The following is a 19648-nucleotide window of genomic DNA, read 5'->3' on the forward strand; positions in this document are numbered from 1 at the left end:
AATTGGGAATGATTCACCCTAAGGCAAAATGGAGTGCTGTTAAGAGTGAACTGGCTTTGTACCAGGAAGGATTGTTGATCAAGAAAGACTTTGCATCTTTCACCTCCTAATTGGAGTGCCTCACCCCTCGGTGCTGAGGCTCTGTGGGTGTCAAAGAGAGAGTTTTCTGCCATTCCTGAAAAGAGCATGGTAGCACATCAGCTGAGGAGAGCAAAGTACAACAAAGCCAAGCCAGTGGCTAGACGTGGTGAAAGATGGACCATTAAAGAGTGAACTTAGGGGCGGCCAGGTAGCACAGTGAGTAAGAGCACCGGCTCCAGTGTTGAGAAGACCTGGAGATTGAATGGGCTCAGACACTTAGCACCCACCCAGAAACACCTGGCTGTGTAACCTTGAGCAAGTTACTTAACCCCAATTGCTTAGGGGCGGCCAGGTGGCTCAGCGAGTAAGAGCACCGGCTCCAGAGTCGGGATGACCTGGATCAAATCCCGGGCTTGGATTGCTTAAAAAAAAAAAAAAAGAGTGAAGTTAAGGAGTCTAGTGTGTTGACCCATCCTGGAGAGATGCAAAGGTCTATGAAAATTTTGGCTGCCAAGTATCCTGCTCAGTTTTGCTGCAACTGACCAACAGCTGAGTAAACTATCTGGCCCAGTCCATCATCTCTCCAATGGCTGAGTGACCTGTCTACCCTGGAATCACAGAAGCCCAGGGTTTGAACAGCCTGATCAGTATACCTTAGTAGTAGCTAACTGTAAGGGTTATGGGATTTAAAGATCTTCCATGCCCCATTGGACTTGCTGACGAAGCAGGAAGGGGCGGAGCAAGAGGAAGCGGAAGCCAAGCTAGCGTTCCTGCGGTGGCTGGCAGTGGTGGTGACAGTGGCAGCAGCAGCAGAGGCAGCGGCAGTGCAAAGCCCTTTTTGAGCGCTTTCTGCTAAGGACTCCTGCTGAGGACTGCCAGGGGCCGGAGCTGCTGGGAGCGCGCTTCCCAGACGCTGGGTGGTTGCTGTGAGTGGGGAGAGGAGGACCTTTGCCCTAGGTAGCCTGTTCTGTTTTAAAGGCTTGAAAATGTGGGTGCTTTCTACTTTATCTACCTGTGCCAATGTCATAACTACTCTGATGGCTTTCACTTTCTGGTTTTGGGACTCAGTCTTTGGTATCTTAATAAATTTTCTAGTTTATTTCCCCATATGGCAAGCATGACGTATTTTGTGACGGATAATTATATCAGCATATCTGTAATCTCCATAGGCATTGTGAATATGGCATTGCTGATACACTAACTGACCTACTCTATCCAGTCTGGTGGACAGATACAGGACACCAGGCTTTTGGAGGAGTGAGCCCCACTAAGTAGTGGAATGACTTGCCCATCACTAATACCACCCTCCCAATAAATGTTATGAGGATCCTCTGGAGAGAGAGAGATAATGCCAGGACCCCGCATTCCAGAGTTATCCATTACTCTGGCTATATGTGTTCCCTAAACATGTCTGTTATAGGAATGTAAATTTTTAAGATCTTCCCTGCCCCTAGGTTAAGTGCACTTGGAGCCTGTGGTGGGAGGCTTGTTTTTCAGGAATGCCCACACCCTGGTGCTTTGTGATTGGGCAGTGGGTCAAGAGGGTTGTTACATTCTCTGACCCAGGAGAAGGCTATATGATTCCTGATGTGAGACTTTGTTTTGGGGCTCACTTTGAGAAGTGTTATGTGACTTGACCAGACAAGATTCTGGGCAGCTGTTGAGAGCCCCCCCGCCCCCAGCTTTGAAAAAAGCAGATGTTGATGCTTCCCTCTCTGGTAACTGACTGGGCATGGATGTAATGGTCAAGACAGTTGGAGGCCTGTCTGCTTGATATGTTTTCTTGTAACTTCTGTCTGTATACTATGAAGTTTGGGGTGCTGACTTTTCCCTGAACAAGGTAAATGATATGTTTGATTGATTAAAGTAAGCTTGTTAACCTATTTTGAGTTGCTTTCCTTTAGAAAAGCAGTTCTAAGAACCTGTACCCTGGGGATGCTGGGGTGCTTGCTGCCACAATGTCTCACTCCTACTGTATTTTAAATTCATGCCTATTCTTCCTCCCACTCATTTTGTGTGTATTTGTGGGAATGTGGGTCCCAGGAAATGTTCTGTAGTTACTGTTTTTCTCTACCATTTGAGTAAATGCCTTTGCTTAAAAAAAAAAAAAAAGGAATATTATGACTGATTCTTAAGGAGATGAACACCAGTGGGGGCTCGTGAGTTAGTGTTAGGAGGATAAACACTTGGCAGGTTACCATTAAAACAATGAAAGCAGCAGCAGCAGCAGCAGCAGCCACCCCTTTGGGGGACTGAAATCACCAGTGCCAGTAGTTGTTGGAGAAGTCAACCCAGAGTCAGTATTACACATAAAACCCCTTGAAACACTACTATATACAAGAATGCTGCTGTTGTTCAGTTATTTCAGTCCTGCCCAATTCTCTGTGACCAAATTTTGGGTTTTCTTGGCAAAGATACTGGACTGGTTTGCCATTGCCTTCTCTGGCTCATTTTACAGGCGGGGAAACTGAGGCAAACAGGGTTAAGTGACTTGCCCAAGGTCACACAGCTAATAAATATCTGAAGTAGAATTTAAACTTAGGTCTTCCTGATTCCAGGTCCAGCACTCTATCCACTGAGCCACTTAGTGACCCAGATACTCATAGTCAGACTTCGCTCTCCTAATCCTAACTCCAATTAGAATATAGTCATTGCTCAATTCAGGAAGAACTGATCAGAAAGAAGAGCTACTTTATACGGCAGTATAGCTACAGATACATAGGACACATTTTTTTTCTTTTAAATTTATTCACAATTTTTAAACGAACAATTCCAAGTACTATTTGGATCAGTCAGAAACGATAAACCTCCCCAGGATTCCTGTCAATAGTTATAAAATAAAGTTGAACAGCTAGTCAGAATTGAGCTGATTTACTTACTAGCTTAGTCTATAGCACTCTAAAAAATGCTAAAAGCATTATAGGCAAGTTGATTGCTAATTAGCAGAAATCTACAATAACTCTATGCTCTAGGGTTTAGGCCAGTCAGAAGTCATTCTGATTCTCCAACTTCAATTACATAAAATAATTAAGCTCAGATCTCTCATTTGGCATAATTAACAGAGCAGCCATAATTCAGCATTGGCGTGGGATTAAGCCCTCTTGTTTCGAAAATAAGTGGCTCAGACTGCCTATGCCCAAACATTTTATTTCTCAAAACTTGGCGTTTATGTTATAGCCAGAGATCTCCTTGATACAGTATACTATTCCACTGACAATTTTTTTTCTCACATGAAGTAAAAGATGAAATTGCCTTAGATGATTTAACAGAATAAAAAACTTTTTTTCTTTCTTTTTTTTGTGGAGGGGGAGGGCAGGGCAATTGGGGTTAAGTGACTTGCCTAAGGTCATACGGCTAGTATGTAAAAACTAATTTAAAAAAAAAATCCTGGTTGGTAAAACTAAATCTGAGTAAGGGACTTGCTTCTCTCTAGGTAGAAAAATCAAATGGATTTAACTATTTAAGCCAAACAAGGGGGAGAAATACAGTGCAGCTAAAAACAGTCCCTAGACGGGGAGAAGCAGCAGCAGTGGAGTCGAGGGGTCAGGTCCTTTAGAACATCCTTTCACCCCCAAACCTCTCTAAAGCTGTGTGGGACACAGACCAAGGTCCTGTGTGCTATTACTGCACTCTGCCAGTAAATCAGTAGGTTTAATAGTAAAGCACATGCTACCTTCCTCTTTTTTTCCTTAGTGGGACTAGTTTTGATCCAATCTGAGACGAAAGCCAAGGCTAAATTACAGAATGAATACGGGGATCAGATTGCTGGTTCTCTTTCCCTCCCTCCCATCCTTCCTCCCTCTTCTTCTCCCCCACGTGACTCTGGAATCTTGGCCAAAGCTTTCAGAGTCCCGAGTCCATTTTCACACCAAGGGGAAAAAAAATGAGGCAGGAAGAAGGGGAAAGACGAGGAGGAGAGAGGAGAGGGAGAAAAGAAAAGGGAGGAGGGAAAAGGAGGAGGAGGAAAGGGAGAGGGAGAGAGGAGAGAGAGATTGTCTTCCAAACTGGGCAGTGTAGATGTAGATAGCCATCTACACGTCTTTTTGGGCAGCGCGTTCCCAAGCGCGCTAGACTTCCTAGATGGCGCTCACTCTCTGGGCTTCTCTTTGCCTTTGTAAATCTTCCCCCATGTGCATTTAAAGATTATGGCTCCGGTCCTGCCCCCAGCCGCACTCTGCAGCGGAGGCGGCCGAGGCTCGGCGGGGTCTCCCGTGCCGCACCGTGCCGGAGGCGGTGGGCAGACAGGTCCCGCCGCGCCAGCCCCGCTCTGGCGCGTCCAGCTGGGGCAAGGCTGGGGTGCCAGCTTGGAGAGGGTGTGCGCGTGAGTGTGTGAGAGCGCACGCACGCGCGCGTGGGAGGGGGCCCCCCGGAGGTGGCCAGCAGCACCTCCCCCAGGTTCTCCAGGGGAGCCCGTGGCGGCAGGCGCTGTGAGCCGTCCGCAGCGGCCGGAGAAAGTTTGCAGCTCGCCCCGGCGGCGCGGCTGGTTCTCCCCCGTGCCCGGAGCTCGCCGCTTCGCTCGCTCTCCAGCCCGCGGGGCTGCCGCCCCCGCGTAGCCTCCCCCTCTCCCTCGCTCTACGTAGCGCCCACGTAGGGTGTCAAGCGAAGTTTAAAAAGCTAGCCCGCAGGAGAGCGGGGCGGCGCGGCGCGGCCGGGGTGGCTCTCCCGGACTGGAGTCGGTGAGTCGCGGCTGAGGTTCGGCTCCCGGCTCGCGGAGCTGCGGCGGGGGCGCGGGATCCATGGCAGCCTCTCGCCTCCCTGCCCGGCTCCCGGCGTCCCCGTGAGGCTGCGGACATCCCCGGCTCCTCGGAGCAGCTCGGCTCCCCCCCGGCCGTTCCTCCCTGCCCCGCGTCGCCGCGAGCTCTGCTGCCCTGGCCATGGACTGCCTGCGAGTGTTGCTCGGCGTTTCGTTCGCCTTGGCGGAATTCACTCCCTTGCCTCCCGTGCGCTCCGGAGGTGAGTCCGGGGGGCTCCCCGGCCAGAGCCACCCCGAATGAGTTGGAAGAGGTCGGGCTTGGCGAGGGGCGCGGGGGGTTTTTGGGAGGGTGGAGATGGGCCTGGAGGGAGCTCCCTTGCACTGAAATACCCTTCCCGGCTGCTTCTGCATTCTCATCACGCTCCCCGAAAAAAAGCCCCGCGTGCGTTTGGGGCCAGTGGGGAGGTCGCTCAGTGATTTGGCATCTTCTCTCCTCCCCTAGATGGGGAGAGGGCTTGGGGGCTTCTGTGCAATGGTCCTATAATAATGGTCCTGATAAGAAAGGGATCCCCCAAACTACTCCGAGTGGAAGCACCCAGAGGGCAGGGGGCGTTTCACTTTTGTCTGTGTGTCTCTACCACCTGGCACGGTACCTGGTACCTAGAAGGCGCATAATGCGTGCCTGTTAAATGCTAGTAGAGTTGCCCGAGGAGCGCTGGCACAGATCCCCCCTATTAAGTAGATAGATACCAGGTTTCCCTTTCTCCTAGAGTTTAGGCGCCTGTCCAGAACAATTAGAAAAAAAAAAATCTTCAAAACCGCCCAGGGGCAGCCCGTAGTCGACCCTCTCTTACTGCCGCCCGGGGAGGTTCGGGTTGCCTTGGATCCCCTTCCCCCCTTTAGCCTCGGGGTGTCCAGCAGACGAGTCTGATTTCCAGCCTCGGGGGGGGGGGGGGGGGGGGGGGGGGGGCGCGAGAGCCTAGCCCACAGTCCCTGAGATATCCAAAGCCTTCCTTCCACTCTCGGCCTGAGAAATAGAGGCTGAGCTGAGGGAGAGAGGGCGGGCGGGTAAGGAGGGCTGGTCGGTGGGGTGGTCGACCTGGCAGAAACTTAGCCAAACCGGCTTCTCCGAGCTCGGGGAGTGAGTACACTTGGGAGAGGGGGATGGGAGCGGCTGGCTGAATTCCTTAGCTCCCGGGTTTCCCATTCATTATTCATTCTGCTGCGGGCGGGAGGGGAATTCACCTGCCTGTGCCTCGGAGGGGAGCTAAGCCAGGCAGGTGGAGTCCAGGCAATCCCAGAGGCGGCTCTCCGGGACTTGGAGGGCTGGTGAAGCCCAGGGTCCAGGAGTAAAGCCCTCTTCCTGGGCTCCGGAGTGAAGCCCCCTGAGCCGGGCTGGGGGAAAGGGGACAGTCCCTTGGAATAAAGCAATGAGGTTGGAGGCTGGACGCTGCAGCCTTGGGAGAGACGGGCTGCAGGAAACGACGAGGGAAGTCGGGCGGGATTCCTGTCCCCTTAGTTAAACAGAATGACAAACATTTAAGTGGCCGTGGAGAGAAGTAAGTGGTCGTGTTATCCTTGCTTACTTGGCGAGTCATTCTGCAAGCTTTCATTCAGGTCATTCATTACCCAGCCCCAATCAGTAACCAGGGGAGAGCCCTCAGGGAGTAAAAGGAGTTAGTTCCTGGTGGATGTAACCCCTAGCTGGACCCCTAGTCCAACACTGCCCCCACCTCCATTTTACAGATGGAAAAGAGAATTAAGCCCTTTGAGACCCTATGGAATGTCAGTCATGAAACGTTTATTATTTGCCAAGTACTGGATATATGTAAGATTGTGTCTGCCCTCCTGAAGCTTTTACATTCTAACAATCACCAAAAAAAAAAAAAAATCCAGTGCTTTGAAGGAAATTATTCTGAGACCTGTTATTTTAGAAACAGCCTTTCAGTCTAGAAAAAGTAATTTCTTTATGAAGGGGTGAGCTGAAGCATCAGCATTTCACCAACCTGGATTCTCTTTGCCAGGGGACTCCTCAGTCCCCCCCCCCCCCCAGCCTCACTTAGGGGACTTGCCTCTGGAATGCAGATTCTGCTTGTGTTTTGGAGAAGCTGCCTCCATTTTTGCTACCCTCCGGCCTTTACTTATTAGTTAGAGGCTTCCATTAGGTTTCTTTAGGTGGCTTTTCCCTGGAGAAATGGCTTTTCCGTGTTTGGAGGGGATGAGATTGATTCACTTTAACATGCAGCGGTTGAGTTGGGGCATTTGCTATGGCAAAGAAGAAGGATGTCTGACGATGAAAATGTAATTACGAAAGATACCGGGAACAAAATCTAATTTTGGTTTTTGCTTTTAGTGACAGCTTAGACTTAGAATTAAACGTAGGAAGATCACAATATCTTTGAACCTTTGGTCGTTGGACTGTTCCTCCATGACCGAAATATTCTCCCTCCTCATCTCAGCCTCCTGATTTCCTTCAAGTCTCACTTAAAATTCTACCTTCTACAGGAAGCCTTTGCCCATCCCCCTTAATTTTCCTCCTTCTAGGGGGCAGCAAGGTGGCTCAGTGAATAGAGCACCGGCTCTGGAGTCTGGAGGACCTGAGTTCAAGTGAGACCTCAGACATTATAACTATGTGTCCATGGGCAAGTCACTTAACCCCTATTGTCCCCCCCCTCCCAAAGAAGAAATTTTAGTGCATTCTTCTGTTGAATGTTTCCAATTTATTTTGTATATACCTGCTGTTTGCATGTTATCCTTCCCCCATTAGTTTGTGAGCTCTTTGAGGGAAGGGATTGTTTTATGCCTGTCTGTCCATCCCTAAAGCTTAGCACAGAGCTTGGTAAATAATAGGTTTTTAATGAATGTTTATTGACTGACAGACGACTGGTCTGACCACTAGACTCAGACTCATTCCATAGAAACTTCTGTTGGTTTCTTCCTCTGTAAAATGGGGCTAAGTCAGATTTGTGCTAACTACCTTTCAAGGCTATTATGAGGTAGGTTGAGTGCTTTTAAAACCTTTGAAGGTTTCTAGATCGGCAAAGGGTGCTTAATTAGCTGCAAAATGATGGGGTTGGACTAATTGATCTCCAAGGTGGTTTCCATCTGTAAGTCTTCTCCTCTTGACTATGTCAGCTGTTTTTTTTCCCTTTTTTGGCTACCATGTTATAATAATACCACCTACCTCCCAGGGTGGCTGTGAGGTGAAATGAGGCACCATTGCCTGGCACATAGTAAGTGCTGTATAAATGGTAGCTATCATTATTATTAGCAGAGATGTGGAATGTATTGTGCAAGTATTGTTTCCCTCATTGGACAGATGGAGAAACTGAGGCTCAGAGAGAAATGACTTGCAGAATTACATGACAGTAAGTGGTAGAAACCCATTTAAAGCCACATCTTCAAAGTTTCTAAGTTTAATGCCCTTTTATTTTCAAAAGGGAAGGTGAGCATTTCTATAGTTATTACAAAGGCAATTAAAAATTATTTCTTTCTAGTTTTCAACATTCACTTCCATGAGATTTTGAATTTCACATTTTCTCCCCATCTCTTCCCTCCCCCACCCCAAGATGGGGTATAATTTGATATAAGCTGTACATATACATTCATATTGAACCTATTTTATATTAGTCATGTTGTAAAGAAGAATTAGAACCAATGGGAGAAACCACAAGAAAGAAGAAAAAAAATGAAAAAAGAAAAAAAGAGGGAGAGCAAATATTATACTTCAATCTGCATTCAGACTCCATAGTTCTTTTTCTGGGTGTGGAAAGCATTTTCCATCATGGGTCCTTTGGAGTTGTCTTGGATCCTTGCATTGATAAGAAAAGCTAAGTCTATCGAAGTCAGTCATCGAACATTGTGGCTGTTACTGTGTACAATGTTCTCCTGGTTCTGCCCACTTCACTTTGCATCAGTTCATGCAAGTCTTTCCAGAAAACTTCATTTCTTATAGCACAATAGTATTCTGTTACATTCATATACCATAACTTGTTCAGCCATTCCGTAGTTGATAGACATTCCTTCAATTTCCAATTCTTGGCCACCACAAAAAGAGCTGCTGTAAATATTTTTGTACATGTGGGTCCACAAAAGCAATTTTTTACTTGTCATATGAATTACCTCAAGAACAGACTAACTGTACTTTTCACACAGGCATTAAGTGAGGCATATGGGAAGAAAATTTTAACTGTGGATCCCCAAATTCCCACCTAAAGAGAGATTATTCCTTGACTTTGCCTTTAAAATGCTGTAACCATTTCCTATATCATCCCAACTTAAAAATAAATTCAATAGAAAATCTTGAAGGATTTCTGTTTTTTTTTTTTAAAGGAACTAACAGAAGAAATTCAAATTTTCTAGAAACAAAGAGGGTGTAGACATCTGGCAATTCATTACTAATGAATATCTAATAATACACTATGTGTATAAGGTGAATGCCCTTTGCACCATATAGCACCCTATAAAACCCTAGCCCAATAACATGAAGTCCTTAGGGTGTGTATATTTTGTTAGATACAATCTTTTCAGGTTTGATAGGTCTTTGGGATCTTTTAGAATTATATTTCCCTTCCACAAGATTCTTTGGAAACCTACTCTACCCGGAAAGAAGATGAATGCTAGGAATAAACTCATTTGAAAAACATAGAATGATAGAATTGCAAAAGTGTTAGGGGCTTGGAAATCAATATTACTCTTGTCTGAAAAAGAATGTAGAGCAGGGTTGGGGAACCTGCAGCCTCTTGGTCCTCAAGTGCAGCGGATTCAGTCAAAGGGCTACACTTGGGGACCTAAAAGGCCAAATGTTGCCTTGATGTCACAGGTTCCCGTACCTGAATTCTATAGCATGACATTGGCAACATTGACCTCCACTCAAATCTCCAGTTAATGGGGAATTCACTACCTACCAAGGCAGCCCATTTTTGACCCTAAGAAAATCGATTCTTTGAGTTTATTTCCTTCTACTGTAAAATGGGGCTAATAGTGGCACCTGTGTTACAGGGTGCAAAGAAGCAACCACACTGGCATCCCCAGGATGGCCGATAGCACAGGTTCTTAGATCTGCTTTACTAGGAAGGATAGCTGATTAAGGGGACAACAGTCTTTTAAAATTACATTCACTGGTTCAGGGGAAAAGTCAGCACCCTGAGCGTCAGAGAAAATACAAGTAGAGAAATAAAGACCAACAGACAGGGCTCTGACTGCCTGAATCAACTATACACTTTACATACATCCATGGATGAAGAGAGCTTTTACATCTGAGCAGTCAGGGAGCTCTGAACATAGGACCATTCAGAATCTAGACCAGGGAATCACAAGATCCTTATCTTAAGTGAGCCCCCAAAGCAAAATACCAACTCAGAATATATATACACTTCTCAGAGTCAGAAGGCATCACAAAGTGCCTAATTAGAAATTAGCAAAAGGTATGAAAGTCTTCCAACAATCGAGCCTCCCCTAAGCCAGCTTCCTTTACTGGGCTCCATCTGAGGTCTTTTAATGGGCAGGGAAGATCTTAAATCTCATTAACATTACAGATACTTAAGGGTAACTGGTTGTAATCAGTCAATGATTCTTTAACAGATGCTGTCAATTTCCATGTCCTTCCATCATTTTCTTTAAAAAAACAACCTACCAAATTCCTGTTTTAAACCTCCCTTCCTCTCTGCCCTCCTAAGCCCTACAAGAGCAAGGTTAAGAATAAGAATTTAAAAATATCAAGATTAAAAATAGAATTAAAAGCTTCCTCAAGTTTTACAAATAGCCCTGTGGGCCACTTTAAAATGGATAGTGCCATACTTATACTTTATAGTGATACCCTATTGTATTCCATTGCATTAAGCTTAATTGCAGCATAAAAATTACACTAATCCTACTGCACTGTAATTTATAGGTAATTGCAACTTCTCATTCTGAATTTTATTTTCATTTTAAAGAAAAAAGTGAATTTCTAAAAGCAAATACTTAGTCAATGTCCTTTTACATTACCCTAGATGATTAAACTAATTTGGTATTCGAATTTGAGCAATTAGTGATATCTCACAAGTAGGAGTCTACTGTACACCTGATTTGTCTCAATAACAGTAAAATTCCTTCAATCCCAGACACTTTAGGTGTCCTTCTGATTCTTTGCCCTAAAACAAAAGAAAGGAGAGATGGTTTTCTGTAGATTCCTGTGGCTCTTAGGCTAAATAGCAGTTCTTAAATCGTGATCTGAGGACTCTTTGAGCTACTTGAGACCTTTTTGAGGAGTCCACTTTCATGATATTATTAAGATATTTAAATTTCAAATATGGTAAATCTTGATAGCTATAAACCACACAAACAAAAGCTCTTTGGGGGGGGGAGGTCCTCAGTAATTTGTTAAAGAGTGTAAGGGAGCCCTGAGACCAAAAAGTTTCAGGACTGCGTTAAAGCATGACCACTTGGCATCAAGGAGATAACATTGGTGCTGACCAAGGTTCTCACCTGGAATTGCCCATTCCTCATGTAACTTGATAGCCTATTGAGAAGAAGCATGATTCAGTGGAAAGAGTGTCCGATTGGAAGGCCAAGTCTGAATTTGAATCTCGCCTCCGTGTTCTGTCTCAGGTCAGTGCACTGGTAGTTTAGTTTTGATATTAAAACAAAATGAGACACTTCTAGGTCATTCACCAGTAAAAAAAGGAGATTTACTTAGCCATAGCAGGGGAATATTCAGTAAGGATAGGTAACAAGGATGCTCCGAATTGATGAAGCTGAAAGAATTTCCCTGGTTTGAGATGCCCAGTCTACCAGCCAAGTAACAAAACATGCCTGGCGTTCCTCAGGGCTATTTGAACTCAAGTGGCCAAGAAGTATTGTCACTGGCTGAGTCTTTAGTCCTTAGAGCTAATGGGATCTTGAAGATGACTCCACACAGGTGAGGAATTAACAGAATATGGTGAGAACAAAATTCTAACCCCTCGTCCCCATGCAGGGTAGGCTAATTTTTTTTTCTTAAAAGGTACTGAAATCATCCTCAAAACTTCTATTGGGGAAAAGGTGACATGGGAGAGTAGATGGGGCAAATGAGAGAGGTGATAGAAAGGTCTCTACTCTCTGGAGAGCAGAAGGGGGAGTCTCTAAAGGTAGCACCAATCGCCTTCCGTCCTCTCCTATGGTTCTAGGAACTCGTCCATGTTTATTAATGGGATGCTGCAGTGATTGGTACTGCTTTACAAAACCCATAGTGGCAGAGTTCAGCCTGTGAGGTCTCCCTGGGATGCTGTTTGGGCTCCACCATCATTCTCTCTACATTTACCAATGTCATGTCTTAAGCAATTGGGCTTAAGTAACTTGCTCAAGGTTACATGGCCAGGTGTTTCTGGGTGGGTGCTAAGTGTCTGAGCCCGGATTCGATCCCCAGGTCATCCCGACACTGGACCTGGTGCTCTTACTCGCTGTGCCACCTGGCTGCCCCCAATGTCATGTCTTGTTATCTTTCTCATCTCCTTCTTGGCTTCTATCTACAAGCCCTTTCCAAGGTCAGGGTCAAAGGCACTCTCATTAGTTTTCACTTTAAGTCTGAGAACCCCTTCTGAGCTTATGGAATGCTGAGAAGACAGTCTCCTTTCCCCGCCCACAAACCTTTTGGCTGAGTTCCAGTAGATTCTTTATGTTAACAAGTTAGAAACTATGAGGGGAAGGTTCCTTTCTGCCTTCTGCCCTGAATCTTGATTTGAGTCATGCTAAATGTTTTATATGATTTAGGTAATATACTGAAAGACTTATCAAGGGAGAAGAAATTAGGTTTTTGACATTGTTCAGTGAGCATTTATCAAGCATGTACTATGGCCCATCACTGTAATGGGCACTAAGAAAAGAGACAAAAATAGAACAATTCACATCCTTAAAGAGCTCCTATTCTCTTGCAGGGTGGGGAAGGGGGAATGAAGCAGATGTACATAGATGAGTAAATATTGTACGTTTATCTCCCCAAGAAGGATAAGACAAGTGGTGAAAGTCACTTATTCACTCAAGAAGCATTTGACTCTGAGTCTGTTCTGTGTCAGTCACTGTGCCAAGTGGCAGGGATGCAAAGAGGGTGCTAACAAATGGAGGGGAAAGTGGGGTAAATAAGGGTAGACTTCCTGTAGGAGGTGGTATTGGAGTCGAGCATTAAAAGAAGCTAGGTATTCTAAGACCTGAGATGAGGCGAAAGTTCATTCCATACATAGGGGATAGATAGTCTCTGCAAAGGCACTGAGATGGGTGTTGCTTTCTCCCATAGAGAGAATTGGCCGATTTTTTTTGGAGTGTGAAGGAGAGTAATGGGTAATGAGCTTGAAGGGGTAGGTTGGAGCTTATTGTGGAGGGCTTTAAATGCCAAACATAGGAGTTTATATTTTATCTTAAGGATGATAGGGATCCATTGGAAATTCAGGAGCAGGAGAATGATCTGGTTGGATCTGTGCTTTTGAAATATTAGTTTAGTTAGTGACTCTGGGGATTGGATTGGAGAGGGGAGAGCAATTAGGAGGCTGGTGCAAATGTTCTAGGAAAATGATTGTATGGACATGAATGATTGTTTCTTCTGAAAATATTTACATTCTTTTACATGTTCAAGAGATAGCTTTCTCTTACTTTATTTATCCAAAGGTAAAACCTGTTCTGGTATGAGTTGAAGGTACATAATGGATTTCTTTTTGTGCTGTGGAGGCAGTTTGACCTAGTGGAGAAACCATTGGGTTTTTACAGTCAGAAGCTTTAGGTTTTCATCCCAACTCAGTCTCTTACTGTTGGGGTGGAGGTGGGGGCCTCAGGCAAGTCACTCACCGAGCCCTGATTTCTTCATCAGCCTAATCCCCCTCCTGATTGTCATGAGGGCTCTGACCTACTCAGTTTCTGAGCTAAGTCCATTGCCTTTCTTTAGGCAACCTGATAGCCCCTCTCTCCTAGGAGTCACCATATTGATGGCAAACTGAGTGCAGATTGCAGCTCAGAACTCCTGCACTCAGGAGATCTGCCAGCCCCAGCCTCTCTAGTAGCTGGGATTACTGGCATAATCCCGTGCCCAGCTGGGATGATTTTGTTTAATTGTTTTTCTTTGTCACAAGGGAGGGTTCAATCTGAGGGGTGGGTGAGTGGCAAATGCCTATGATGTGAAGACAAAAGACATAAGTAAAATGTACTTAAAATATTTATTAAGTGTGAGGCTCTTTAGTAGTGCTGTGGGCGGATTCTGAGAAGTAAATCTTGATGATGATGATGATGAAGCATTTAAATGTCTCATTTTATCTTCACAATCACAATCACCCTGGCTTGTAGGTGCTGTCATATTTTTAATTTAATACAATTTTTTATTTATTCTCAGTTTTCAACATTCATTTCCATAAGATTTTGAGTTATAAATTTTCTCCCCTCCCTCACAAGACACAATTTTGTTCCCAAGACAGCATTCAAATTGATATGGATTCAACATATACATTCATATTAAACCTATTTTCACATTAGTCATGTTGTAAAAAAGAATTAGACCTAATGGGAGAAACCATGAGAAAGAAGAAACAAAACAACAAAAAAAGAGAGCAAATAGTATGCTCCAATCTGCATTCAGATCCCATAGTTCTTTCTCTGGATGTGGACAGCATTTTCCATCATGAGTCTTTGCAGTTGTCTTGGATCCTTGCAATGCTAAGGTCTATCAAAGTCAGTCATAGCACACTGTGGCTGTTACTGTATACAGTGTTCTCCTGGTTCTGCTCACTTCACTCAGCATCAGTTCATGTAAGTCTTTCGAGGTTTCTCTGAAGTCTTCCTGCTCATCACTTCTTACATAGCACAATAGTATTCCATTACATTCATATACCATGACTTGTTCAGCCATTCCCCTACTGAATAGGGGAATAACTACTATTATTCTCCCCATTTTACAGATGAGGCAGTTGATATAGAGAGAGATAAAGTGACTTGTTCAGGGTCATAGAGCTCATATCTGAGACAGGATTTGAATTTAGGCCTTTCTGACTCTAGGTCCATTACTCCACTTACACATATACTCATACACATACACATACACATATACATATACATATAATAGTCCCTGCTCTCAAGATGCTTATGTTATAGTTATATATATATAAAGCATGTATGGGGAATATTGAAATGATATGAGATACCACAAGGAGTGTTGGTGAATCACCAACGAATGATTGAATTTAGAGGAGAATGCCAGTGGCTTGTTATTGGGGAATGGAGGTGGGGGATCATCCCTGAGCTGGAGGAAGGGGGAACCATTCTGGACTGTGGGAAGGGCCTTAGTGAAGGTACAAAGGTGGGAGAAGCACATGGATACATTTAGAGGATGGAGAGTCTATTAAATCGTTGGTTTTCAGAGGAGCGTTCTTGTATACAAGTAATGAGACATGAAGCTGGCAAGGTAGGCTGGGAGCTGGAATCTTGGCAGCCTTTCTGAATTAATACAGAGGAAATTTTATAGTGTATTTATAGCATGCCATTATAAATGAACTTGTTGAAAAATGTGAAAAGCGAGTTTTAATGGCATTGTTGCAGGGGTCAAGATGTGTGGAAGTAGAAGGTAGTAAGAAGACATGACTCCAGAGGAAAGAGTTTCCTGTCAAACCCATTAATTCTCTGTATGCCGTGCTGTATAACTGTATCTGTTGCTGTATAATGAGCACCTTTTAATTCTTTGTTTTGTTTTTGTCCCACAGGTGCTTGTGGCTTCCAGGGCTCATTGTTCTTGGTAGGTCATTTTTAATATACTTGGTCTGTTTATTTTGTGAGTAAAATAATTTCTGAAGGGTAGCAGGTGAATCAGTTGACCTTATCAGTTCTTCATATACATATTTTTCATCTGCTCTTTGAATATTATCCACTATCCCAACACATTCATACTCCTTTCCCTAGGGAATGTAATCCACTGGAAATGAAATTCACTGACTTTTTTTTCCTTTGCATTCTAAAAAGGCCCTGTTGTATTCTTTCATCGGGGAAATAAGATCCTTGTGTCAATGTCAGATACAAATTAGGGTGCCGTTGGCTCACCCTCAAGATGCATCGGTATTTTCCCCATCAATTCTTATTCCGGTCCCTCTTAATTCTAGGGTCTTCTGTCTGTTTCTTATCCTTCTTGTCCTACACATAGCTCGTTCGGATATATTTGTTTGATTTTTTCCCCCACTAGATTGTAAGCTCCTTGAGGGCAGGGACTGTCTTTGGTCTTTGTTTGGATCCCTTGCCCTTTGCATGATACCTGGCACATAGGAAATACTTAAAAATGGTGATTGATCGACTGATCCTTTTTGAAATGGAACATTGAATTCATCAGGATTTGGAGGACTTTAGACACTATGTCATCAAGTTTTGTGGTGGTGGTGTTCAGTCATTTTTTAGTTATGTTCAACTCTTCATGACCCTGTTTGAGGCTTTCTTGGTAAAGATACTGAACGGGTTTGCCATTTTACATTTTACAGATGAGGAAACTGAGACAAATAAGGTTAAGTGACTTGCCCAGGGTCTCACTTCTGGTAGGTATCTGAGGCTGGATTTGAACTCATGAATATAAATAAGTCTTCCTGATTCCAGACCCTGTCCTCTATTGCACCATCTAGTGAACCTAAAATCTTGTGTACAAACATTAACATTTTACTTTGGAAACGGCCACATTGAGTATTATTCATAGGGAATCTAGTAACATAATGATTTGGATAAAATAATAATAAAAAAAGCTAACATTCACATAGTACTGTATGTATATATACATATATATACACATATGTGTGTGTCTGTATATACTGTATATATGTAAACATATGTATGTATATCCTCATTTGGTCCCCAAAACAATCCTGTGAGGGAGGTTCTATTTTTATCCCCATTCTATAGATGAGGAAACTGAGGCTAACTTGTCCAGGGTAACACAGTAACTGCCTAAGGATTTGGACTCAAATTTTCTTTGGAGAAATCTGGTGCATTTATTCCCATTAAAGTTATAGTAGAATGAATATCTTTGTGAACAGTCCTCATCTGTAATAAATTGTGTTTCAGGTCACTGTCACTTTTATTTTCTTAAACTCTAAAGTTGAGCTGAGATGCTAGGGAAAGTATTTGCTCATTTCGATTATTACTGTGGATTTAAACAAATTGATCTTTTCGGTCGTCTTTGGTGTTGAAACTTTGGGTAGAATCTCTAACATCTAAGGGTCAAGAAAAAGCTAGCGATTGTTGGCCATGTGCTTGGAGTTAAACTTTACACAATGTGATTATTTCTCTGGGGATGGAGATTATAAATGAATGACTGAAAAGCGTTTATTAAGGATTTAGTGTGCTCAGCACTGTGCTAATTGATGAGATCCAAGTAGAATAATCCGTCTTCCTTTCTGTTTCCATTCAGGTATTTCACAGAGAAGGAAACTGAGGCTCAGACTTGGCTTAAGAGACTTGCATTAGAATCAAGGTCTTTTGACTTGTCTTTCATGTTTTACCTCAGGAATATATTTTTCTGTGTTTGAACATGGGAGTTAATGCTGTTCTGGGTGTTGCCTTCAAACAAAACAAAGGAACCATACCATTAAGACTTGATTCAGCAGGAGTTAATAAGGGGATTGGGGGAGGGAATCATTTTCCCTCATTCTGGCCTCTGTTCAAATTTTCTCTGAAACTCAATCTGTGCTCTGAAGACTAATTTGAAGGGCCACCTTCAGTTTAAGTCAGCAGACATGTATCATGTGTTTATTATGTACAAAACACCCTGAGTAGAGAGATTCTGTCTCTCAAACCTTCCCTAGAGCAGAGGAGGTGGTTAAATGCTTGATTTTCAAAGGACTCTGTCTGGGATGAAGGCTACATGCTAAGAGGAAAGTGGTGAGGTTATTTGGCATGTCAACAAAGCAAGGGATCAAGCATAGTAGGCGATATGTCTAGATAAACTTGAAAAGGAGAGTTTTCCAAGGATAATAAATCCTGAGGAAGGGCTACTGTATGTTCTCCAAAACAATTCAGAATGAAGAGAGGAGTTAAGTTCCTCTTGGTGTTGTGGGAAGAGAAATAGAGTAGAATTGGGAACTTGGAGCAAAGCAATGACCAGCCAGGATTCCAGAGGACCCATGGTGAAACATCCTTCCTTCTAGTGCTGCCCCATGATGTTGCCCGTGATGGAACCTTCTCTCTTGGGAGAGACAATGGATTCAGATTATAGGTTGAGACATATTTTTTCTGGATATGGCTAATGTGGAAATTTGTTTTGCATGACTATATGTTTATAATTGGAGTTTAGTTTTTCTTGCTTTTAGTTGGGGGGGACAGTGGGAAGGAGAGAAGGCAGATCATCTTTTGAATATAAGATTTTTAAAGAAGATCCATCCTTGCTATTACAAATCTTTACCTCAGTTTCCTAGGTTCAAAATGTCAACAATCGAGACTTTTTTTCTACCTATTTGATTGATAATTTCATGCATAATTATTAGGTTTTATGTCTACATAGACATTTTTGATTACTTAATATTTTATTTCCCCTTGATTATATGGAAAAACTATTTTCAATGTTTGTTTTTAAAATGTTCAGTTTCAAATTCTCTCTCCCTACCCCCTTCACTGAGGCAAGCAACGTAATATAGGTTATACATGTATAGCCATGCAAAACATATTTCCGTGTTAGTCTCAAAGACATTATTTTTAAGCTAGTAAGACTTACTTTGATTGTTGGTGAGAAGGGGAAGGGAAGAAACATTTATTGCACTGCTGCTATATGCCAGGCATTGTGTTAAAGCACTTTACAAAAATGATGTCATTTCATCATAGGCATGCAGTAAAGGACTGCTTCACTTAAAGGAGATATCATTGAACAGATGAAAATGTATGGGGTTAGAAAACTTGAGAATGGGTTGGTGGATTTTTCCAAATCATCGGATTTTTAATGCAGTTAGGAGACTCATGTGGATCTGAGATCTCATTGATCTGGGTCCTCTGTTTAATATTAATAATTCTTCAGTTTGGTGGGTATTTATCAATCAACTATGAGGGTACAAAGACAAAAAAAATCCTTGTCCTCGAGGTTCTACTGAAGGAAAACAAGATGAAAATGAAATACAAGGTAATTCTGTGGAAGAGGGTACTAGCAACAGTGTGGGGAGGGAGGAGATTTGGGTAATCTTCTGGTAGGAAAGTTGGGGGTATCTTGTTGAGCCTTGAAGGAGCCGTAAGGCAGAAGGGAGGAAGGAGAGCATTCCAGGCATGAGAAAAATCCTGAGTGAAGTCCCAGGAGGTGGGAGATGGGATATTCTGTACCAGGAAATAGCAGGTAGGTCAATTTAGCTGGAATGTGGGAATGGGAGTAATGTGCCTGGAAAGGTAGATTGTAGCTGTCTGAAGGCTCGAAAGGCCCTTAAAATATAGGAGTTTGTTTTGTTCTAGAAGCAGAAAGGAACCACGGAAGCTTCTTGAGCTCCAAAGTGACCAACAGATCTATGACTTACCAATTTGACTGCCCGTGCTTGTACATCCTGAATGACTTTTCTTCATGTTGTCCATTAGGCTTGCCCCACGTGACCTACCCACCGTACTTGAGGCCTTCCTTGGTTTTGCTTGACTGGAAGAGAGTTGGAGAGCACAAGGGATACCTAATGTTATCTTTCCTTCTCACTCATTTCTGTTTTCCCTTGTGTATTTCTTCCATGACTTCCTTTTTACTGCTTTTCGTGATCCCTCATTTAATGTGTGGTAGTCTGTTTATATCACTCCCTTCTGTTGCCCTTTTTTGGGTAATCCCTAATTCCACCTCTTTAGAGACTGTTGAGTTCTGTGATGAGTAGCCATATAATGGAACTGATGGTGGAGATCTCCACTTACTCCATTCAGATGCATGTGACACTCTGGACAATGAGAAATATTTTT

The 19648-nt window shown here is 43.5% G+C and overlaps 1 protein-coding gene across 1 annotated transcript in view; it reads left to right on the forward strand.

The window, feature by feature from the left end:
• The first annotated feature begins 4360 nt into the window (after window positions 1-4360).
• FRAS1 (Fraser extracellular matrix complex subunit 1) overlaps window positions 4361-19648 on the forward strand; it is a 485111-nt gene continuing 469823 nt past the window's right edge. The window contains exons 1-2 of the mRNA XM_069092754.1: window positions 4361-5034; window positions 15469-15500. Coding sequence (XP_068948855.1) covers window positions 4956-5034; window positions 15469-15500 — 111 coding nt within the window. The 5' untranslated portion in view covers window positions 4361-4955. The remainder of the gene's footprint in view (window positions 5035-15468; window positions 15501-19648) is intronic.

Source organism: Petaurus breviceps, unplaced genomic scaffold (genome assembly GCF_028583685.1).
Source record: "Petaurus breviceps papuanus isolate PSGF00001 unplaced genomic scaffold, PetGlider_PUasm1.0 126, whole genome shotgun sequence".
Taxonomy (NCBI): Eukaryota; Metazoa; Chordata; class Mammalia; order Diprotodontia; family Petauridae; genus Petaurus; species Petaurus breviceps.